Source organism: Phyllobates terribilis, unplaced genomic scaffold (assembly GCF_046119375.1).
Source record: "Phyllobates terribilis strain yellow unplaced genomic scaffold, ASM4611937v1 Scaffold_8__6_contigs__length_399053987, whole genome shotgun sequence".
Lineage (NCBI taxonomy): Eukaryota > Metazoa > Chordata > Amphibia > Anura > Dendrobatidae > Phyllobates > Phyllobates terribilis.
The window spans coordinates 291478234-291503248 of NW_027362768.1; the positions used below are offsets into that span (position 1 = coordinate 291478234).

General features: G+C 44.1%; 1 protein-coding gene across 2 annotated transcripts in view; it reads left to right on the plus strand.

The window, feature by feature from the left end:
- The window catches only part of CYTH4 (cytohesin 4), a 67709-nt gene extending 43172 nt beyond the window's left edge, over positions 1-24537 (plus strand). For both annotated transcript variants that reach the window (XM_073644390.1, XM_073644391.1), the window contains exons 7-13: positions 3176-3288; positions 7858-8006; positions 8924-9038; positions 13722-13798; positions 13886-13957; positions 21285-21430; positions 22731-24537. In XM_073644390.1, coding sequence (XP_073500491.1) covers positions 3176-3288; positions 7858-8006; positions 8924-9038; positions 13722-13798; positions 13886-13957; positions 21285-21430; positions 22731-22809 — 751 coding nt within the window. In that variant the 3' untranslated portion in view covers positions 22810-24537. The remainder of the gene's footprint in view (positions 1-3175; positions 3289-7857; positions 8007-8923; positions 9039-13721; positions 13799-13885; positions 13958-21284; positions 21431-22730) is intronic.
- Positions 24538-25015: the final 478 nt, after the last annotated feature.

Genomic DNA, 25015 nt, shown 5'->3' on the forward strand with positions numbered 1-25015 from the left:
ACTTAACGGCTCAAACAGCAGCTAGAGCCTTCCAGCAGCACTTCTGCCGTCCACACGGATACCCGGAGCAGGTGCTGACGGATCAGGGACCTGCCTTTGAAGCGGAAGTCTTCCAGGAGTTCTGTACTCTGTATGGCTGCCGGAAGATAAGAACAACACCCTATCATCCGCAAACCAATGGGCTCTGCGAGAAAATGAACCAGGTGGTGATAGATCTTCTGAAAACATTGCCCCTGGAGGAACGCAGTCTGTGGCCTGAGAAACTGCCTGATCTGGTGGACCTATACAACCACATCCCGGTAGGTTCCACCAACTGTACCCCGGCTTACCTAATGAGAGCAAGACCTGGTAAGCTTCCTGTTGATCTGGAGATGGGAGTGGTGACACCCGAGGACACTTCACCAGAAGCAGACTGGGACACAGAAAGGCAGCAGCAGTACCGGAAAGTACAGGAGAGCGTGGAGCGAAGTCTCTGTCAAGCTAGAGAAAGACAGGAGAAGACTTACAACCAGTATGCTCCCGCTGTTCCCCTGGTACCTGGAGAGCAGGTCTTGAAGAGGAAGAGACGCCTCCACAAGTTGGACGACCAGTGGGAGAAGGACCCGTACACCGTACTGCCCTCAAGCCATGAGAACCCGAAAGTCTGCATAATCAGTAAGGACGGAGGAGAAACCACAGCCATTGTCTCCCGAGATCACCTGAAGAAGTGTCCCGAACAGCTACGAAGCCCTGAAGAAGATCAAGAAAATCCTCAACCCGTAGAGGAAAGAGAGGAGATGGTTAGTACTGTACTCGGAGACTTCCCTCGGTCTTGGACTCAAGTAAATGGCGCTGTTGTGGTACCCGTCCTCACCTTCCTCCAACCAGCATCTCAAGTACCTACAGAGAAACAGAGCTGGAAGAGCAGCCGGTCCAGGAGGCAGAAGACCCCACACAAGCAGACCAGGAGGATCAACCCTCTGCTTATAGTGAGCCTGCCGTACCCCTAGTGAGCCAAAGAGCCCGTAGACAGCTGCCCAGCTTACCTTTGACAGCTCCTACACCTGGTAGCTCAGGACCAGTCAGTCAGCTCCGTAGGTCCACTAGAGCCACTAGAGGCCAGTTGCCCGTACGTTGGAGGATCTAAGTGTTTAGACTGTTTATTTGTATTTACCTGTTTTCTGTTACCTGTAAATAATTGTGTATTTTTAGTTATTTTATAGGTGTCGTTTATGGATTATCCGGAATCCTTTGTACATATGTTGGAGCGTAACCAGGAATGGACTAAAGACTGTTAAGGACTCGGGGTAGGACAGACCCCTACCTGGTTGCGGCTCCCTGTCTCTTGGTGAAATGGACACCTTTGTTTTCTTCAAAGACTGCACCCGGTTGCGGACACGCCGTGACCATCATAATGTGTTTTTCTTTGTTATGCTGTTTCTGTTTATAACTTGTTTTGTTTACAAAAATATGTTTAGTCCCGGAGTACTAAATTTCACTAGGGGGGAATGTGGCACCCCAGGGGTCTGGTTCCCACAGTAATAGCAATATTACGTCTGTGAGCAGGTGGGATGTTTCCTGGTCAGACATCCTATGCATGCCACACCTCCTGCCCAGTCCTGGGAGGGGAAGAACTTCCCCTATATAAAGCTGGGGCTGAGGCAGGGTTAGTGAGTAGAGAAAGAGCAGAGAACACAGACAGAGACACAGTCTGGTCTGGAGTGGAGCAGCTTTAGGAACAAGAAAGATCAGGAGCTCTGTGGGAGCTGTGCTAAAAGAGATCAGGGGTTGGAAGCTGTAGAGCTCGCCCTGATTGAAGAGTTCTTACCAGACCCGGAGTCCGAGGCTGTGGGGACTAATCCTTACCCCGCAGCAGAAACCACCCGGCAGGGGATTTCAGGTCCTCTGGCCAAGAAACCCGAAGGCACGGTCACACGCAAGGGACCAGCACCGCGACGTGGAGCGGAAGCTACCAAAAGGCCCCGAGTCACCGGCCATACGGGTGAGCACCACACGGTACACTCAGGGACGTGGGCTACTTTCACCAGCCTCTAGCAAGGTAGCCAGAAGAGTACGATTAGTTGGGGAGGTCTACAACTCCGCCTGGCCAGGGGAGATCCCATCTGCTCGCGGACTGACCAGGCCCCGATCGCTAGCCAGTACTCCGGGAGGGTCTACCTTTGCCACCAGTAAAGACCCTGAACTACACCGCACCGTCTCCGAGTGTTTCATCATCCACGTCCGCTGCCCTGAGGCCATACCCCTCCCGTTGGGGGTTATACCATCCCCGCTACACAACCGTATCACCGGCCTCAGCGGTCTGCCCTGCAGCAGCGGTCTCCTGACCGCATTCAACGGGTGGCGTAGTCGAACATTCTAACATCTACTGCTAAAGACTGCCACTCAGCTTGACTCCCTGGGCACGGACCGGGTCACCGCCACGAGACTACTACCCCTATCAGATCCGGCTCCGGGTAGGCTCCCGCGTGCGCAACGCTGCGCGACTCAGGCCCAGGGGCGCGTCATATTCACAGAACATATACTAGTCATATCCGACATGTCTCCTCTCCTCCTCTTTTGGGTGCTAAGTGGAGGAGCAGGGGATTCTCAGTCTACATGTCTCAAAGGAAATATTCTTTAAAAAGTATCTAAACTTTTTTAATCATCTTCCAAACATTGCAAAATTCGGTATTTTTCTAATATACTTCCTTATTTTCCTTCCCTCTCTCACAAACACTATGCTGCAGTGCCATTTCGATGCTCAGTCCCTTTAGAAACTGTTTTCAAGTGCTGCTCAGCAATATCATATGCTATAATCAATCAGAGTATGGAAATTGTCCTCTCTGAGTACAGGGGTGGGGAGAAGAGAGGCTCAGACAGAGAAAGTCCCAAACTCTGTTTGAATTTAGAGTATGGATCTTGCACAAGCAGCAGTTGAAAGGAGATTCTAAAGGAGCATGAACTACGCATTGAAACAGCACTGCAACATAGCATTCACAGGGAGAAGTAAGCAAAATAAGGTAGTGAAGTACATTACAAAAATTAAAAATTTTAATTTGTTTGGAGGATAAAGGAAAAAATATAGCTTAGGTACTTTGTAAGTGGTACAATCTGATAATGTAACACCAAAGAATGTTGTGCACCTCTACCACAACCAAAAATAGCAACTAAATCTTTATGATCTGTGTTCTTCCAGACAATTTCTTGGTACTTTTCGATTACCAGGAGAAGCACAGAAGATTGACCGAATAATGGAGTCTTTCTCAGCTCATTACTGCCAATGTAACCCAAGCACCTTCAAGTCCACAGGTAACCATGGCCAGTGTAACTGATTATTCTAATTTCTATCAAGAATTACTAATTTCACACTGCTATCTTGTGGAGAAGTGTTCGAGGATATGCTGCATTTTCTTTTCAATATAGCCATCGACACGCTGAGACATTAAGGGCCCGATTGGTCAAAGCTTTTCTGCCAGAATTCTGGCATAAATTTGTGAAAAATTGCAAAATTTAGGTGCCAAAAATTTGTGACTTTTGCCATTTTCATGGCAGTTTCTCCCAGCTCCTTCTACAAAAAAAATGGAGCTGGGGCGGGACGGTGGGACGACACCTGAGCTTGTCTAATTCATGAAGAGTTGTGGCATTCCCTACTCCAGAAATCTCACTCCAGTCCATGACCAGAGTGAGATTTCTGGTATGGCACACGGAGTCGCTCACCACTCAACAGACGCTCCAGATTCATGAAGAGGTATGCACCTCTTCATGAATCAGATGCGTCTGACTCCAGCACCCCTCTGGAAGAGCACCGGTCTTTATGAATTGGGCCCAATGTGTTTTTAATATTTTTGGCAAGGAGATAAGTGATCCACATCAAGTATGTATTACAAACCCAAGCAACTCATGGTATACATAGTTACCATAATTGTGTAGGTAACTTGTCTCACCCCAACACAGAACCATCCATTTTTGGGAAGTTAGCACTTTTGGCCTGGAATGCTGCGAATTTGCCAGGATTGCTTCCGAAAGATCTGGACTGTTTCCAGATATGGGTATACAGTTGCATACATCGGGGGTTTATATTTAGAGTGTGTGCCCAGAGATTTTTCCAGTTTAAAATATGCTGAAAATAAGCCATAACCGTGTGAACAGAGCCTTATTGCTGAAAATGTAAAACCATTTCAAAGGGAACCAGTCGGCAGATTAATGCTGCCCTAACCATGCACACACAGCCTGGAATAGCAACATGCTCCCTCATTACAGTGAAAAACCTGTTGATCAAGCTGAGCCACCCAATGGAGAATTTTCCTTGTACCTGTCTCTTCTTATGTATTCTCTAAATGTTGCTGCATTTTAGAGTTAAACATAGTTCGCAGTAATGAGGAAGCCTGTCGGGATTTTTTGCCGCCTGTGGTTACGGCAGCATGAATCTGCTAACAAGTTCCTGTTAACTAGAAATTCCAGGTCAATGTATTTGGGTGCTTATCTCATAATGCATATTACTTGACTCTCTATAATCAATATCGGAGTCAGTCTCACAGTCGGGTTCGCTCTGGTTTTATACCGTTATGTGCGCTTCTAGCTAATTACAGAATCTCAAATACTGATTCATTGAGGAAACTTTAGACTGGAGCTGGAAATGGGATATTTGCTCTACCACCCACTGATATTCCCTTTCATTTAACCACCAGTTTCCGTGCTTGCGGAGAAACACACTGAGTACAAGCCATCAATACTTCATCTAGTGCTGCCGATGGGATTTCTAGTTCTATTTTACCATATTTTTATATAGTGATGTAATGGAATATTATATTCTTTGGTTGAGGATTTAAGATGTAATTTCTCCGTGTCTCCTCCTGATGGACATTTGGTGGTCTTGCTGGTTTTGTTTCTATATATATTTGCAGACGTAGCGCCTATATGCCAATATATGATAGGACTGCTCTAGTTTGTGGTCTGCTGGGTTGATGTTCTCAACATCCTGTTTGAGTGTGATCAAATGGTCTATGTGGAAACAGTAATAAAAATGCAAAATGCTTCAAGTCTTTTGGTTCCCTTAGATACCGTAAAATGTGTCGTCTGTGATTCCAAAATCGCTAATGATATCTATTGTAGCAGCGAAGCTTAAGGCTGAGGCTACAAGCCAACACTCGTTGTGTGGCCAAAGATAGCTGTATGCCTCTGCTACTACACAGTAGCATAGTGCAAGAGAATGGGGTTGCATTGTGACCCGCAGGGTACCATGACTACAACAAAAAATCCGAATGTTGATGACTTGCTTGCTGCCATGGTGGTACCTAATGCAAACTCCATTTACTTGCACTGTGCTTCAAAGTATCTATGGCAGCACAAGCTCTGTCATGGTCAAAGTTGCCTTAAAGATCACATTATTTCTACAGACTTAAAGAAGTACTCCCATCTAAGTTTCTATTCCCTAAATATTCTGCAATCATTGTATTATATAGCACTGTGTACTTACAATTGCTCATGTTGCCTTTCCACCCAGATAATTCTTCTCTTTTCTCTGCTCTATGTAGAAACAGGAAGTCTCTTATCCCTGCAGAAATTATCCCTCTCTTCAACTCCTGTCCCAGCTGCTCCCTCCTCCCCTCTGCCAGGGACTTTTTTAGTGACTCATGCAGGGAAAATTGACCTCCTGTTTCTACATAGAGCTTAGAAGGATTCAGCTAGTCAGTGTTTAATCACGTGATGTCATAGACCTAAAGGAAAACAGAAAAATTAGCTGGGTAGAAGGGAAAATGAGCAATTGTAAGTACACAGTGCTGTATGAGATGATGACTGCAATATATTAAGAGGATAAAATGTTGATGGGAGGGCTTCTTTAATACTTTCAAATGAGACTTAAAGAGGTTGTCCAGGTTCAGAAAAGCCAAAAAACCTAAAATAACAAACTCAGAAAGTACTCAATGTCCCTGGGTCCAACGCCGGTTCCCTGCCTTCTTCGATCTCGGTGTTGTGGCTGCAGGGGTGAGGTCACATCAACAGCGTGAGTCAACGTCCTAGTCAATCACTGAACTCGGGAGCACAAACATTGAGTTCATGCCATCAACCTCAGAACAGCTGCTGAGCTCAGTGATTAGCTAGAACGGTGACACGACTCATGTTGCAACCAAAACACCGACAGTGGCAGTGTTGGGGAGCCGGCGCTAGACTCAGGGAGGGTGAATACCTGTTGTATTTTAGGTATTTTTCAGAGAGCTTGGTTCCCATTTTCCTGAACGTGGGCAACCTTTAAAGTGCTCGCCTGTGTAGCTTACATTTATTAAGCATAGGCTGATAAAATAGCAATTATGTTAAGGAAAAGATCTTTTTTTTTAAAATACCAAGCTCATTTGGTTTGCTAGGTGGTGGTATGACAAGCCATTTTGGCGCCCAAGGAAATTCTTGGAAAATGTGCTCATTCTATCAGTATCAGCTATAGCTACAAAATAAGAGTGACAGCCGCAGAGCTCCCATAGACGGTTTGTCTCACTCTACAGTTGTGTAAGCCATAACCTTTTTTTTAATTACAGTAAGTTATCAATATTTTATCATTCTAATTCAATACAGTTTAGCACCACCCACAATAATCAGCCTTAGTACCCCTTTAAGAGCAGCCTTAAAGCTCCCGGCTGAGTAATAGGTTTAGTGACCATACAAACTATAATAAAAACCAGAATAAATACCAGACACAAGGGAAAATATTTTCTCATATGATTAAAAACACCCATACAGTAGAATAGTGTGGGTTGACAGTGTCAGAGACAAAGCAAGTTCATACCCTCTAACTCTGTAATAATACTCTCTGAGGGTCCCCTTAAAACAAATAATGCCTCCTGAGTGCTCGCTATAGAAAGTATAAATGCCCCAGTAGTGTCTCTTTAAAAAGTAAACATTCCCTGTGAATGCCCCCTCCAAAGTAATAATTCCATCTCTGTGCCATCCCTGAAAAATATTAGGTTTATACTGACCTAATCCAAGCAACTGAATCCTCTTTTTTTGTGCACACACAGTGGGCCGCCATGGGCAGCGCAACACAGTGACATCATTGTGCCACCTTCACCGGGATGCTGACATCTTGAAGGCCATAGGCTAATAGCATCCTAGAGCCTACAGAATGGAGAGTGGTGGGGAAGGGAGCCTCTGGCTCCTTGCTCTACCATAGGTTGCTGCCGATTCTGCGTAATTCTGATGCCCTTCATTCAAAGTGGAATTTCCCCAGAGACTGGGGCACTTGGCATGGCCCCGGATTTTCATCACTAGCGATGCCACTTCTTAGAAGTGCAACATTTCATTTTTTTAAATGTCGTGCCTCTAAAAATTCTGCAACAGCCATTGTGGCCATGCAATGCTATGTCACTTTATCATACACCCCTAGACTTTTAGGTGGACTTTTAGTACCTGCAAGAAAAGTTTTTTTTCTTACTTTTTTTCAACTCTACAGGCTTTTTGCCCTTTATGCCTACTTCCCTGCCTCCCCAGGCTGTGGAGAATAGCAGACGCCTCTGGGAGTTTAGGGAGGTCTTTCCTTATTCCAGGAGCCTCTTGGACGTCCCGAGAGTATTGACAAGTATGCCTCTACAGTCAGTCACCGTAAAAATACATAGTAAACATTTTTTTATTTTAAGATGGCAGAATATGTATGACGTCTTCACATGTGTGGTGTACCTTGCATACCTCAGGGGTTTACGTTTGGCAATTCTCCTGCCATGAATGCAGCAAATATTTAATGTGATGATACAATTCTAAATCCTTATAGCAATTGCAAGTTAGAAGGCTTATACTGTGTTTTATACAGATATTTAGTAAAAAATCCGATATAAAAAAATCAAGTCCTCCTTCTAATTTCTTCATCTTTTTTTTATATATTCATTCATTCAGACAGTTGTTATATCGTCTCCTTCTCACTCATCATCTTAAACACATCTTTACACAACCCAAGTGTAAAGGAGAAGCCTGACCTGCAGCATTTCATTTCTTTACATCGGGGTGTACACCCAGGTGGAGATCTGCCCACAGAGCTGCTGACCGTGAGTAAGCTTAAAATATCATTAACATAATGATAAGAAGTTGTCCATTACCCAGAGTGAGCTGCCATCTCCAGTCAAGTAAAAAAATTCCATGCAATGCTATCCAACATCAGATCATGGTTTCTCTGGCCCACCAAGCCAAATTGTTCTGAGAGTCCACCCTCTATTTACTGTGCACAGATACTATTAATTGTATTATACATTATTTTTGATCATTGTACACCTAGGATTTTTTATCAATAATCTTTTTCTGAATCAAGTAATAAATAAATCCTAGTGTCTCTAGGTTGTCTTCTGCTGGGGCTTTGACCTCCAGATTCTTCCATAACAGAGGAGGATTGTGCATGTGGAATTGCACTGCCTGATCCTTTGGTTTTCCTGGGAGATAAGAGGTGTCTGACAGTGTTTTACTCCACTTTCCCTATTCAGGACACAGCTTGCATTTGTGATGAAAGATAGTTGTCAGCTAATGGGCACCTTAAGACTCACAGCCACCAAAAGGACTTGTAGTCCTCTCGTGGGTCGTTGTGAAGCTGGTGCTTCCAGTAGGTTGGTTATTTTATTGGGCTACTGCAATAAATCCATGACTATTTTTTTATTCACTAAAGTACATGGGCCTAAATATGATTTGAATATCGCTTAGTAAGCATCAGGCCAGCACCCAACATTTTAGTCAATATCAGCTTTTTTACATGATCCCAGAAAGCTTTTATAGGGCCCAGTGGTTTCATGCATTTTGGCTCATACACCCAAAGTATACTGTAAACACAATGTGAACTGAGCTTTACAGAGTGGCTTCAGCCCAAAATCCTGTATCATGTACCCAGCATCTGCAAATGTTGGCATATTGAGGTTTTTATAATTATTGTCGCACGAATATTTTGTGTTTGACATCCATGCTCGCTCGTTCCTGGCAGGACATGTACGAGAGCCTGAAAAAGGAGCCATTTCAGCTTCCAGAGGATGAAGATGCCTGGGAACTCACACTTGCCTTCCAAAAACCACAAAGAGAAGGATGGCTCCTCAAAATGGGTATGTTTTTTTTCACCAATTGCTAAAAGTCGAGCCTTCTTGGCGCATCCAACTGGTGTAAAGACACAGGTCTTCTGCATTTGAAAAGATAAAGTTTGATCCATGTGAAACTTTTCAAAATATTTTGTGCTTAGATGGGAAACCTAAGTCTAGAGGGTAGAAATTTACATAGACAGAGGTGTAACTATTGTAGGTGCAGGGGTTGCAATTGCTCCCGGGCCCTGGAGACTAGAGGACATCTAAAAGGTCCCTTTGATCCAACGTTTCGCACAGAGCTTTCTCAAGGGGATACATTTATTAGTTGGAAATATAATTTGTTTCGCACTCTGGGGCCAAAGTGAAGAGTAGGACATTATCTGCTTTGCATAGATGTAAGTAAACGTTTTTTGTAGATCAGCTATTTTTGAAGCTATGGACAGAGACTTGTGAAGAAACCACAAAAGTAACTATGTCAAGTTGTATGTGACTTAGTTCCCCTGTTGGTACGTAATTCTGCATTTCAGCAATACATATAGTCTCACTTCCCATTTCTTCATAAGAACGTAAATGTCCCCTTTTTCTAAAATTGCACGCTGTTTTTTACATCTCTGAATGTGTAATGTGTGTCACATCCCTATATTAATATCTTTTACATTAGCTGTGTTCAGTATTTTGTGCCTGTTGGTCAAATGCCTCTGAGAAAAATGTAAATGATCCCAATTTTGGGGAAAAACATAATTAGGAAATTTGCTTCAAAACCGAAACCGGGTCACTGAAAAATCATGGGAAAATAAAAGAAATGACATAAAGGATGTGAAGACCGAAACAGCCCACTTTTAAGGGGTTATCCAACTTGTAGACATTTGTAAGAATGGCTGCCGAAATTGTGAAATAAGAAAATAATTGCTACATCCTCTATATTCTCTCCCCCCAGCACTGACCCTTTTTCTTATGCGGGAGAATTGGTATTCTTTATTGCCACTAATTTGTGCCATATATTACTGTGTCATTTTATTTATTTACTTTACTATTTTTTTTTGCAATGCAAATATAGAAAGAAGCGATTTTTTATTACATTTTTTTTTTTATATATATTTTTTACTGTTCATGTTTTTAACTAACTAACCTAATCTTGTGGTGGGGACTTTTTGCTTTTCAATACTTTTTCTATTTTTTTTATAATTTTTTATGTTTATATTTTTTTTTATACAGTTTGTCCCCTTAGAGATCAGTAAAGATCTCTGGGGAAACATTTTTTTTTTAATTTATTGATAATTTTTTTGCACTGTAACTGGGGCATTCATAGAAGCCCAATAACAGGGGGAAACAACACACTATGGTAAGATAAGTCACTGGCAGACATGTTCTGCATCTGCTAAGACCCATCAGCTCTGCTATGCCAGCGGAGACCCGGTGATCATGTGATCGCCAGGTTCCAGAGAGGCATCGGCACTGCTGATGCTTCTGTAGTATACTACATGGTGCAGAAACCATTATAAACCACTTCTGTCTTCTCCCTAGTGTTCCCGGCTGTGTCTGCCAGCTAGAGACCTGGCCTACTTCAGCTAGATTGCAGAAGTAATAGATTTAACTTGGCACTGTAAATTTACAATAGCATAGGGTTAAAGCCCAGGACCAAGTGCCATAAATTTACACTACTTGGTCCTTTTCAGGTTAAAGATGGTGATATTACAATTAGTCATCAAAAATTCACAGATGCTCAGAGGGGCACAAATGTCAATCTTTCATCAACTACTAGTTTTAAAACTTCACCTTCATAGTTGGAATTTAATAAAAGTGAAGATTTAAAACTAATGGATGGTGAAATATCGAATTTTATGCCCCTCTGGGCATCCGCAATTTTTTTCATTCTTTAATAAGTGCTGAATTTTTCTGCAGATCCTCCAAAGGAGAACTGAAATATTACATGATGCCCATTAAAATGAATTGACAAACCTGGTCCTCCAAAGATAAAGAGATCCTTTTTTTCATAACCAATTTCTCTGTTGTATCTTATTGATGGACTTTTTGTACACTTCACTTTAGCTAAAATGAATCACTATAAAAGCTAGAACTTTTTGGGTTCCGAAACACTTGTTTGACACTTTCCCTGATTTTAGGCTTTTCAGTTTGCTTAATGAAGGGTAGTAGGTTCAGCCATAATGCAATGTATGTGATAGGGACAAGCAACGAGGAAGTCTCTTTTACACAAGGAGAAGTAACGTTCGATCATGATCTCACACATACTGTAAATGGAGGATGTGAAATGTTGTTGCTTAATCTATGGGAAAATAGCACTAATCTCTCAAATGTGCTCTCCACAGTTATGCAACAAAGTGAATCGCATAAAAAAAGTTTTTGATATGCTAAAAGCCCCCTATCCAGGATGTGTCCAGCCACCATAGATGGACAGCAAGGGAAAGATCACTAACAAGGGTTACTCCAATGTTTTCTTGATGATTTTGGATCTGAATGAGAATATTCATTCACTACCAGCAGGCAGAGATGTTACAAATATTAATAAAACTCCTTGACTGTAGGCTTTCTCTACTTGTAGGTCAAGACACATACGTTTCAAATATCATACAAAAAACAGAATCCTAGAGGAGACAGGTCCCATAGCAAATTTTTGCATGGGAGCCTCTTCGCACACGTGACACCCCATCCTGACGCTGACTAGTGCAGTGCAGATCAACTCGGAAAATATTGTAGTTTGTAGACCATAGTTTTTGGACTATAGGATGATGCACCTTATTGTAAGATGCACGCCCATGTTTATCGAAGTAGGAACCTCAGCACCACAAAAAAGAAAATGGAACGGTAGTTCTTGCTGCAGCATTATTTATTTTGATCCAGCAAGGAGTCAAAACAGATATGGTCCAACGTTTCGTCCGAGAGCGATCTTTATCAAAGGCATCTGTGTGTAGCAAGAGCCGGGAACCAGGTAATGCGGCAAGGTGTAAGCCATGGGCACCCCAGGTTTAAATATAAAAAAATAGGTATAATGTGTTTCCTACCAGTTGAAATTTTTTTGTTGGCGTAAATATCATAAGTGGAGAGGTCAAAATAAATAATTTTTATATTCTAAGCTAGAATAGGGAGGTAATACTGTAATTAAGACATCTCCTTTTAGTTTTTCTATGAAGCTTGTACATACACATATACACACAACACTTCTGTGAACACAGCAGATGTACACACAGCTCTGCTGCCTGAACAGTACATGAATAGACAGCACTGCCGCACACAGCTTTGCTACATACACACACAGCACTGCCACAAACACACATTACTGCATATACACACAATTGCACAGTACTACTGCAAACATACAGCTCTGTTATATATACACCTACAAGCACACAGGTCTGCTGCATACATGCATACATACACAGCTATGCTGCTGCTGCATACACACACACAGCACTGCTACAAACACACAGCGTTGCTTCATACATACACACAATCGCTCAGCACTGCTACAAAAGCACACCACTCCGCTACATACACATGATCACTCATACATATCAGCTGAATACATACTTACACTCTCACAGTACTGCTGCTCCATACAAAAACACAGATCTGCTGCATACAAACACACAGCTCTGCTGCATACAAACACACAGCTCTGCTGCATGAAAACACACAGCTCTGCTGCATACATACACACATCTCTGATGAAAAATATAAACACTCACACAGTACTGTTGCATAAATACACACACACAGCTCTGCTGCATACACACACTCACTCACATAGCTCTGCTACATACATAAACATACAGCTCTGCTGCATACACACACTCACTCACATAGCTTTGCTACATACATACACTCACTCACATAGCTCTGCTACATACATAAACACACAGCTCTGCTGCATATATAAATACACTCATTTCTGATGAACACATACATATACACACACCACACTGCTGCATACATATATGCACACACAGCTCTGGGCTACATACATACATAGTACACACACATATCTCAGATGACCACAAACACATACTACTGCTGTACACATAGCTCTACTGCATACATACATACAGACATATACACAACACTGCTACATGCACAGACCTCCAGCCACATCTTATATCTATGTTATTAATGAGTAAATCAGTAACACGTGTAAAGTTGTCTTCTTACTGTATCCCCCACACTTTCAGGCACGTGACGGATCACATATGACAAGGACCTGCAGTTAAATAGGTCCTTTGATCTCCTGCTGCACAATTCCATGGTTTGCTTTTTCAAGACCTGAAGTATGGGAAGTTCTATGCAGTAGGGGGAGAGTTAACTTTTTCATCATTCAAGAAAAAAACAAAACTGAAATTTTAAGCATCAAACAAACATCCCAAAACTCTTAGACAGTTCATATGTTATGTGAGAGATGCGGAGGAAGAGGGGGATTTTGCATCTTCACTCTTGGCACCAACCTGCTTAATAACTCCCCTTTAAAAACTGAGCTGGCCGAATACCTTATTAACATATATATATATATATATATATATATATATATATAGGAATAATGTTTTTTCACTATGAACACCATATGGGAACATATCAATTCATTTGCATTTAAAAAGGCAATTTTATGAGCGACCAGTAAGCATCTGAGAAGTAAATGTCCAATTTCCTCTTCATCATGGTTATGATGAGTTTGATAGCAGCTCATATTGCTTGTTACAGGAGGCCGCGTGAAGACTTGGAAGAAAAGATGGTTCATTCTCAAGGACAACTGTCTATATTACTTTGAATATACAACGGTAAGAATGGCATACCAATGAAAGGCCAACAAGAGGCGTAGGTCAAAATGGAGAGATTAACATCCTCCTGTGTTTATGTCTTTCCAGGATAAAGACCCACTTGGAATAATTCCTCTGGAAAATCTATCTGTGGAATTAGCAGAAGACCCTAAGAAGCCGGTAACTATAATCATTAAAGTCGGCAGAGGCAATCTTTATTCTAATTCTCAGTAGCTCTCATGGAAAAGTGGAGGTGCTATTCTAAAGATCAAAATGGCCTTACCATTATGTTGCCCAAATTTGTTACGCAGGACAGAATGAATTAATGTTTGTTTCTTCTTCACCTTTTCAACCCAAGAACCAAATTTTTCATCCCCTTGTTTGTTAAAAATATAGTTCCACTGAGTGAAACTAACCAATTCTGGGCCCCCCTTCAAGTGCTTCTGACATGCCCCCAGGGCAATGGGGTACTCGGCAGCTGGGCCTATGGATGCTGGTGGGGGATATCATGGTGGCTGGCCCGGTCCGTGGCCCAGGGCGGTCAACCAAATAGGGGAATTGTAACTTGAATAGGAAAAATAGAATAAATAGTTTGTGACGCCACCTGTGGTACCTGGTAAGGTTTACCAGCGCTGCTGCAGACCTCCGGGGGGTGATGGGATGGCAGCTGAGGTGTTTCTACTCCCCACAGGTGGAGCGGGCCCCCGGGGCAGGGATGGTGTGAAGGGATGCAGGAGAGAGGGGACCCAACCGGGTCAGAGGAAGAACAGACACACACACCGGGGCTAGTTTCAGTACCTTTACTGCAGATGGTAGTCAGGTACGGTCCGGGGTATTTGTAGGTGGTGTCATAGGAGGATTATAATGAGGGCAATCCGGGCTACTGCCCGGGGCCCCGAGCCTGCAGGGGGCCCGCGGCTCCGGGCGGGGTGTCTAATGCCGGATTGCCTCAATATATGTGCGGGCCGCCGTGGCACATACCGATAGCAGTGGCGGGAGGGGGGGCCCCGGACCGCTCCCCCAGCAGCGGCCGCTGCTGCTTCTTCATCGGCCGGGCCAGCACTGCAGCAGTTAACTTCCCTGTGCTGGCCCGGCCGCGTCACTGCTAGGAGACACGGCCCTGTGCACGGCCGTGTCTCCTAGCTGTGGCGTCACGCAGTGCGCGCCCGACCTGCACTGCTGCAACGGAGAAGTCAGAGCATTCAGGAGGAATGGAGCCAGGGGATGGTGAGTGTGTGTGTGTGTGTGTGTGTGTGTGTGTGTGTGTAGGCAGATATCATTGTGTGATTTCTGTTTATATGTATTTTTGTGTTTCAAATGTGTTTATGTGTGTATGTATATGACTCGCCCCCTGGGCCGAAGGGAACCCGGAACCGGGCTTCTGGGGGTTGTAGTCTCCGTGGTGGTGACCCGGTCCCGTGGCTCAGGGTGGTCAGGCCAATGGCGGTCTTTTTATAGGGATTTTACGTTAATTGTCCGACTACGCCACCCGTGGATTGCGTTCAGTGCGGACCGCCGCTGCAAGGCAGACCGCTGGGGCTGATGGTGTATGCAGCTGAGGTAGTGTGACTCCCCACGGGAAGAGTGCAGCCCCAGGGCAGAGAATGTGGATGATGGGAGTGATGGTGCGCGGGCGCTACATATATGTCTGTATTTGTTTGTGTGTGTGCGTGACTGCATGCGGCCTCCTGCTGAGTATAAGTGGCGCCGTGCGGCCTCCTGCTGTCTCTGGGGGCGGGTGCCGTGCGGCCTCCCACTATGTATAGATGGCGCCGTGCGGCCTCCCGCTATGTATAGATGGCGCCGTGCGGCCCCCTGCTGTGTATAGATGGTGCCGTGCAGCCGCCTGCTGTGTATAGATGGTGCCGTGTGGCCCCCTGCTGTGCATAGATGGCGCCGTGCGGCCTCCGGCTGTGTATTGATGGTGCCGTGCGGCCCCCTGCTATGTATAGATGGCGCCGTGCGGCCCCCTGCTGTGTATAGATGGCGCCGTGTGGCCCCCTGCTGTGTATAGATGGCGCCGTGCGGCCCCCTGCTGTGTATAGATGGCGCCGTGCGGCCCCCTGCTGTGTTTAGATGACGCCGTGCGGCCTCCTGCTGTGTATAGATGGAGCCGTGCGGCCTCCTGCTGTGTATAGATGGTGCCGTGCGGCCTCCTGCTGTGTATAGATGGCTACGTGCGGCCTCCTGCTGAGTATAGATGGCGCCGTGCGGCCTCCTGCTGTCTCTGGGGGGGGCGCCGTGCGGCCTCCCGCTGTGTATAGATGGCGCCGTGGGGCCCCCTGCTGTGTATAGATGGCGCCATGCGGCCTCCTGCTGTGTATAGATGGCACCGTGCGGCCCCCTGCTGTGTATAGATGGCGCCGTGCGGCCTCCTGCTGTGTATAGATGGCGCCGTGCGGCTTCCTGCTGTGTATAGATGGCGCCGTGCGGCCTCCTGCTGTCTCTGGGGGGGGGCGCCGTGCGGCCTCCCGCTGTGTATAGATGGTGCCGTGTGGCCTCCTGCTGTGTATAGATGGCTACGTGCGGCCTTCTGCTGAGTATAGATGGCGCCGTGCGGCCTCCTGCTGCCTCTGGGGGGGGCGCCGTGCGGCCTCCCGCTGTGTATAGATGGCGCCGTGCGGCCTCCTGCTGTATATAGATGGCGCCGTGCGGCCTCCCGCTGTGTATAGATGGCTACGTGCAGCCTCCCGTTGTGTATAGATGGCTACGAGCGGCCTCCCGCTGTGTATAGATGGCTACGTGCGGCCTCCCGCTGTGTATAGATGGCACCGTGCAGCCTCCCGGTGTGTATAGATGGCTACGTGTGCTCAATATTGAGTCATACAATTAATGTAAGGCTATGTGTCCACGATACAGAAATGTTCCGGATTTTTTTTGAGCGTTTCTGCATCTCCCTGGCAGAAAAAACACATGCGGATTTTACATGCGGATTGTACATGCGGATCTTACATGCGGATTGTAAATGCGTTTTCCTGCCAGGGACATGCGGATGTGAAGCGTTCTTCACTTGCATTTCCGCATGCGGGTTGACAAGCGCTTTCCAAGCGATTTTAGCATCACTTGGAAAGTGCTTGACAACTTGGTTACACTATATAAATCCATGCAACCAGCATGGATTTATATAGTGTGACTGTAAAAGAATGGTAAAAAATAAAAAATATATACTTACCTTCTGATGGCCTGCCGACGTCAGCGGTCGCGTGACCCGTCACATGACTAAATGACATCACGGCAGGTCCTTTTCAGACCATCGCGAGCTGCCGGCAAGCCAGGACGCATCGGATAAAGACACCGGGGGCCATCAGAAGGTAAGTATAATATTTATTTATTTTTTTTTTTTACAGGTTCGCTGGGATGCGAATTCCATGCGTTCTAATGCAAGTCAATGGCGGCGAAAACGCCACGCTTCCGCAAAATAATTGGTAGTGCTGCGGATTTTTTCGCAATGATAATCCGCAGCGGAAATTTACGCAGCATGTACACAGCACATGCGGATTATCATTGGGGAACATGGCTGACCTTCTACCAAGCGTTTTTTAAGCGTTTCTGCAGCGGAATTGCCGCTGTGGAAACGCTTAAAAAACGCATAGTGGGCACACAGCCTAAAAAAAAATATTATAATTAATATTGTGCCAAATTAATTTCACGTGAACTATCACAGGGGATCATGTGACATGTCACGTGATAAATCAGGTGTGTGTGTGGGGGGGGGGCCCGCGCCTTCTAAACTGCCCGGGGCCCTTGCTACTCTTAATCCACCCCTGGGTGGTGTGCACTTCTGGTCTTGCTCCCCAGTGAGCGGGTGTAAGGCTTCCTTTCTGTATCTTCCTGTCTCTCTCCCTGGAGCTTCTGACCTGCCTGGAACAGGGTCTAGCTCCCTTGATGTTTCTCTCACCCGTCTTGCTTGGCGGCGAGGGCTTTCCCACTGGTTACCACGATCCCTGGACGCTGTGGCCTTCATGGTACCTAGTCCTCTGAATGTGCGGTATTCACGGGTGGACTGAGGGATATGAAATCCTCCTCAGTATGCTGGATTCCCTACTGGGCATAGAGATCCCAATAGGCTCGGGCCCGGTGCCCGGCTTGCATCAGGTGACGAACTCTTTGTGGTTCCTCTGTCCCTCATGGCTCTTCTCTTCTCCTTGCCTTCTAGCCCACTCTAGGCTCTCACTGGCCAGACTAGCCCGCAGCTTGGGCCTAGCCTGGCTTTCAGCCACACAGACTTCAGCTTGTCTGGTGCAGCAGCATCGTGTTACACTGCTTCCCACTGACTGACTTCCTGAACTCCACCACCCAGTATATACAGTACAGACCAAAAGTTTGGACACATCTTCTTATTTAAAGATTTTTCTGCATTTTCATGACTATGAAAATTGTACATTTACACTGAAGGCATCAAAACTATGAATTAACACATGTGGAATTATATACTTAACAAAAAGTGTGAAACAACTGAAAATATGTCTTATATTCTAGGTACTTCAAAGTAGCCACCTTTTGCTTTGATGACTGCTTTGCACACTCTTGGCATTCTGTTGATGAGCTTCAAGAGGTAGTCACCGGAAATGGCCTTCACTTCACAGGTGTGCCCTGTCAGGTTTAATAAGTGGGATTTCTTGCCTTATAAATGGGGTTGAGACCATCAGTTGTGTTGTGCAGAAGTCTGGTGGATACACAGCTGATAATCCTACTGAATAGACTGTTAGAATTTGTATTATGGCAAGAAAAAAGCAGGTAAGTAAAGAAAAACAAGTGGCCATCATTACTTTAAGAAATGAAGGTTAGTCAGTCCAAAAAATTGGGCAAACTTTGAATGTGTCCCCAAGTGCAGTTGCAAAAACCATCAAGCGCTACAAAGAAACTGGCTCACATGAGGACTGCCCCAGGAAAGGAAGACCAAGAGTCACCTCTGCTTCTGAGGATAAGTTTATCCGAGTCACCAGCCTCAGAAATCTCAGGTTAACAGCAGCTCAGATTAGAGACTAGGTCAATGCCACACAGAGTTCTAGCGGCAGGCACATCTCTACAACAACTGTTAAGAGGAGACTTTGTGCAGCAGGCCTTCATGGTAAAATAGCTGCTAGGAAACCACTGCTAAGGACAGGCAACAAGCAGAAGAGACTTTTTTGGGCTAAAGAACACAAGGAATGGACCTTAGACCAGTGGAAATCTGTGCTTTGGTCTGATGAGTCCAAATTTGAGATCTTTGGTTCCAACCACCGTGTCTTTGTGCGACGCAGAAAAGGTGAACGGATGGACTCTACATGCCTGGTTCCCACCGTGAAGCATGGCGGAGGAGGTGTGATGGTGTGGGGGTGCTTTGCTGGTGACACTGATGGGGATATATTCAAAATTGAAGGCATACTGAACCAGCATAGCTACCACAGCATCTTGCAGGGGCATGCTATTCCATCCAATTTGCGTTTAGTTAGACCATCATTTATTTTTCAACAGGACAATGACCCCAAACACACCTCCAGGCTGTGTAAGGGCTATTTGACCAAGAAAGAGGGTGATGAGGTGCTACGCCAGATGACCTGGCCTCCACAGTCACCAGACCTGAACCCAATCGAGATGGTTTGGGGTGAGCTGGACTGCAGAGTGAAGGCAAAAGGGCCAACAAGTGCTAAGCATCTCTGGGAACTCCTTCAAGATTGTTGGAAGACCATTTCCAGTGACTATCTCTTGAAGCTCATCAAGAGAATGCCAAGAGTGTGCAAAGCAGTCATCAAAGGAAAAGGTGGCTACTTTGAAGAACCTAGAATATAAGACATATTTTCAGTTGTTTCACACTTTTTTGTTAAGTATATAATTCCACATGTGTTAATTCATAGTTTTGATGCCTTCAGTGTGAATGTACAATTTCCATAGTCATGAAAATACAGAAAAATCTTTAAATGAGAAGGTGTGTCCAAACTTTTGGTCTGTACTGTATATACCTGACAGGGCTCCATCTAGTGGACTTGGGTGGAGGTGTCTGCTTGTATTGAGGCCACTGGTGAGAATCCCATCTGTGCAACACCCAGGAGTTCTGTGACAGCCTGCAGCTTCAGGGCGTCACACTTCTTAGCGGCCACATGGTGTGCCTTTATGGTATATACAGCTATTTCTCCAAAATTCCTCGTCGACATGCACACATAAGGCCCGATTCATCATGGCCGGTGTTGTTCAGGTTGGTCTTGATGAGGGTGCCTTCTGGAGTCAGACACTCCTGATTCATGAAGACGTGTGGGCCTATTCATGAATCTGGAGCATCTGTTGAGTGATGTGCGCCTCCATGCGCTATGCCAGATATCTTACTCCAGTCAGGTATTTGAGTGAGATTTCTAGCATAGGGAACGCCACAGTTTGTCATGAATTAGAAGAGCTGTGGCGTCACACCTCTACCCCCACCCCGCCCCAGTTACGCCCATTTTAACGGAGCTGGGAGAAACTGGCATGAAAATGCCAAAAGTCGAAAAATGAAGGCTAAACTCCAAGCTGTACCTAAATTTTGAGACTTTTCAAAGCTTTTACTCTAGAATTCTGACATGAAAGCTTTGATGAATTGAACTCATATACTCCTCTTGTGGTGGCTTATCTCACATGGAAACAACAGGATTGGATGTTGTAATTCTACATGCTCGATTCTTCTTTCTCCTGGCATCCTTCTGCCGGGTGAAAGTTGGGAAGCCCCCATATATGTAAGTCGCCCACTACTGCCGTAATTTGCAGGTTCGGCTGGCATTAATCAATTGTGTATGTGGACCTTAAAGGGGTTTTCCTTTGACTTGTTGATCAGTAGGGGTCCGAGCACTGGGTCCCACACCAATTGGCAGAATAGGGATCTTTTAACCAATTTAGAATGGAGTAGAAGCACATGCTTGACTGACGCTACATTTATTCCCTATGGAACTACTGAGCATCAAGCCCATTTCCGACCTGACACTCTATTTTGTAACGGAGATAAAAATGCCTTGTCAGGGATAAAAAATTACCTGTTCTGCTGATTGGTACAAGTCCCGGTGCTCAGATATCCCCCCTTCCCATTCAGTAAGTTACCACCTATCCTATGGATAGGTAATAACTTGTGTAACTGGACAACCCCTTTAAGCCTGTACAAGCTCACTTCGTCTTCTGTACATATGTGGAAGGTTCTGCAAAGAGTCTCCTATGGCGGTGGCTGCAATAACTCCGGTGCTTTCATCATATTTATGGTAAAGGAAGGGTGATTCATGGGACTAGGCTCAATGGTTCTGTATTTTTAGTAAGTATGCATTATGTTTAGTTATTTTCCTGGCTATGTAATCCTGAAAAAAACTTTAATGATCTGTGTGAAACATTTTACAAATTTCCATACAATCTTCTAACTGCTGTAAACCAAGTTAGAAATGTTAGAATATGAGCAGTGTATGATGCCCCAAGTGGCCAACTCAAGAATTAAAAGGAAATGTAAATGTAAAGTTACTATATTATTAGTTATTGCATTAGGATTTGCCATATTTATGTCTTTTATTTAATTTAGCACTGCTTCGACCTGCACGCGAGAGGGCAAACTGTTAAGGCATGCAAAACCCAAGCAGATGGGAAAAAGGTGCAAGGAAATCATCAATCTTATCGATTGTCAGCTACAAGTCATGAAGAAAGGGAAAGTTGGGTAAAAAGTCTGAGGTCAGTCTTTACAGAATATGCAAAAAAAAATTCAATTGCTCTATAAGTCACGCATTCTTAAGATTCAGGGCTTTATGTACTAAGGTGGAATTGTACAATGCCATCTAGATTTTCTTTAGACATCCTTGATTACAGGCACCCGTCACATTGCAGGCTGGTAATTATGCCCCGTTAGACCAAAATATCTGCTTTTTTTTTGTATATACATTTTGTAATGGTTGAGCAATCATGGGCCATCTCACATGCCAAGCTATTTCCATAAGTGTCCATTCATTTTAACTCTTCTACGTTCTTGACCCACAGCCTTTTGCAAAAATGGACAGAAAACAGTCACTTAAAATGTAAAGTTATGCATATCTACATTTATGTAGTGGTTTAAAGTGGAGATGAATTCAAAATGATATTTCTATTTAAATCAATGATATTTTGCTATTAAATGGGTAGTTCGGGACTAAGATATTGATGATCATATTTTTGGTCCAAGTGCGATCCGACAAAACATTGTATCGCATTCGGACCAATGTAATTCTATGGAGCCATGCAAATGTCCAATTTTTTCCTTGGTTAGAAGAAAAATTGTCAGCATGCCCAAGGTGGATTCTATTATCAGATCATGCTCGGCCATGCAAGTCAATGAGTCCTGGGAAAACATCGGAGTGCACTCGGATGACATCTGAGTGCGGTGCAATTTTCACGAAATGACAGAATGGAGAGAATTAAGAATTTTTTTTTTCCATCTTCCCCTCATCCAATAAAATCAATCACACTATGATCACACTCTGATCAGTGTCTGATTAGCATAATCGACCTGATTCTCTCAGATGAGAAAATATGGTGGTGCGTCCCTAGCATTAGGATGTCATCAATATCAGATTGGTGGTGGTCCAACACTTCTAATAATCAGCTGATACGAGGTTCACAGTGTACAGCTCAGAACACTATGTAATGGCACTGTAGCTCTGCTCCTGCTGAAGTTAATGAAGCTGAGCGACATAGAGAGCCCCTATGGGGACATTGATGATGTCTGTAAAGTACTGTAGAAATTAATTACGCTACATAAGCAAGTAAAATAAATAAGGATAGGTCATCTCCTTTAATGATGTGCCAGATTTTCAGTAACAGATATCTCTTGGTACTGCAAAAGGAGTTCAAGCCCTTCCATTCTTGTTATTATGGGCAGTCAGCACTTATAAGCTTCATCAATGTGATCTTCTGATTTAGATTTGTCGTGAATTCTCACCATTTGTCAATGGGTACAATCTGTTTGCAAAGTAAACTTAACAGACTTATCTTCTTTTAGATCCAGTATTTCTTGGGATCCTTTCTATGACACAGTCACCATCCAGAAAAAGATCTCAACAATCAAAAATGGTCACTGATGAAGACGAAAGCAAAAGTTGTACATAAACAAATATTATGTGATCCCAGCAGACATTTCCCTCAAAGTGCTGGATATATATTTGGACCTACTTACCTGCAATTTGAGGTCAATATTACAGCTTTGTATGACCATGGCAAAACATCAGCATTCTGAGCTGAAAACTGATATTATTGTAAATTTTCTCTTGAAACCTCAAACTCAAGGAGGACTATATGGAAGATGACAATGCAACAAGGCTCTCTGGTCTTCGGAATCCCTTATGGCTTCCATAAACTCTGCTGTATGTTGTCAAGTTCACTCAGAAGTGTATATTTAACCTATAATTAACATGGACAAAGTGATGTGAACTGAAACAAGAGAACAGAGGCATTAACATGGGTGGACCAATATTCGTGGAGGCGAGAGATGAGCAAAACATAATTGACTTCACTACAAATTTCTCAACATTTTTGATTCTCCCGAAAAGAGAAATAGTTGGGACACGATTCATTAGGATCCAGTTGCCATTTTTTGGGTTTGCTGTAGGCTGAGAAAGAGTTAAAATATAAAAAAAAAACTTTATACTCACTTTTCCTCATCTGTTCTTACACAACCCCCATGGCCACACCTATGTCCACCTTTATGGTCCTTCACGAAGTCTTCTGATCTTCTGTCCTGTTCTTCTTCCTTTCCTTTGCGTGATGCCAATCTGAGGCTTGTGATTGACCTCACCTTGGTCATGTGGGCCAGCGATGTACATCATGACTTGTGTCACTCATTCACGTAACCAAATGTGGACAATCTGATGCCTGTGATTAACCTTTTGCAGTCACTTGGGGAGGTGACACCCATCCAAGTGACCAAGTCAGGACAATCTGATGCCTGTGACTGACCTTTTAAGGTCAGTTGGGGAGGTGGTATATATCATGACGTGCATCACCCGTCCAAGTGACCAAGTCAGAACGATTTGATGCCTGTGACTGACCTTTTGCGGTCACTTGGGGAGGTGGTAAATATCATGACGTTCATCACCGGTCCAAATGACCAAGTCAGGACAATTTGACATCTGTGATTGACCTCTTGCCGTCACATGGGTTATATGTAACCTCCCCATGTAACTGCTTGAGGCTAATCACGGGTCTCAAATTGACCTCACGCACTGGAATGGAGAAAGAACAGAAGGCCTCATCCTGAGCTGGTAACTAAGGAAGGGTAAAAACAGGTAAGGAAAGGTGTGTTTCATTTTTTTTGTTAAACTCCTTTGGGGAAGTTTTGTTTTCGGACCAAATTCATTCAGACTGAGTTTGCTGATCAAATTCAAGCAAATCTTCCAAAGTTGAATTTTGGGACATTCACTCTTCTCTAGTGGTGGTCCCTCAGATGGGTCCCAATATCCTTTTACGCCTCATTCCAATTCTTTGGAAAATGTATAAATGTGTAATAAATTACAAAAGGGGGATAGGGGAGTAGATGTATAGGGGTCATCCTTGAAATGTTTAGACAAGCAAAAACAGATTGCACTTGTCTGAGCACACAGGAAATTATGCTCATATACAGGAAATGTATGGAGGAACTTGCTCTACCTGTCCTGTGTGTAATACTTGACTGTACATGTACTAACATGATAAATCGCCCAGGGAATTGTTTTTGCAATTATCACTATTTTCTTATCATTTTGCTCTAATATGTTAAATATTTGATGGCACTAAATGGGTCAACATAAAATTAAAAAACTTTTTTTTTGCAATTCCTTGTTCAGCTATACCCCATGTGGCCAGAAGAGGTCGTCCAACACCATGATACTAAGCAGAAACATAATTACCGTGACTATCTCGCTCTGCAATTATATCAGCATTGCTCATAAAGTCTCTTGGCATATTTCACAGCTTAAAAAAAAAAAAAGACAATTTAGCGGGACTACATGACGGTGTCACTTCGATTTGCAAGAAACTAGAGACATTAGATTGTTGATGATATATAGGTTACCCATTATGATGAATGTTACAGTTTCACAGTCACTTTCATCATATTCTCTGGGTGAAAAATGATAGACCACCCCGAGAGCTCATGCACGGTTGCATGTGCTCCTCTCGGAGTATTGCTGCTGAAGATGAGTGTTGTCCCCTCCGGCAATGATCCACTTTGAAAATATGATACATGTCTCCAACACGGAGTGTGCATACATTCAATACCAGCTACAGATCTTTCCTCATTAAAACTGATGT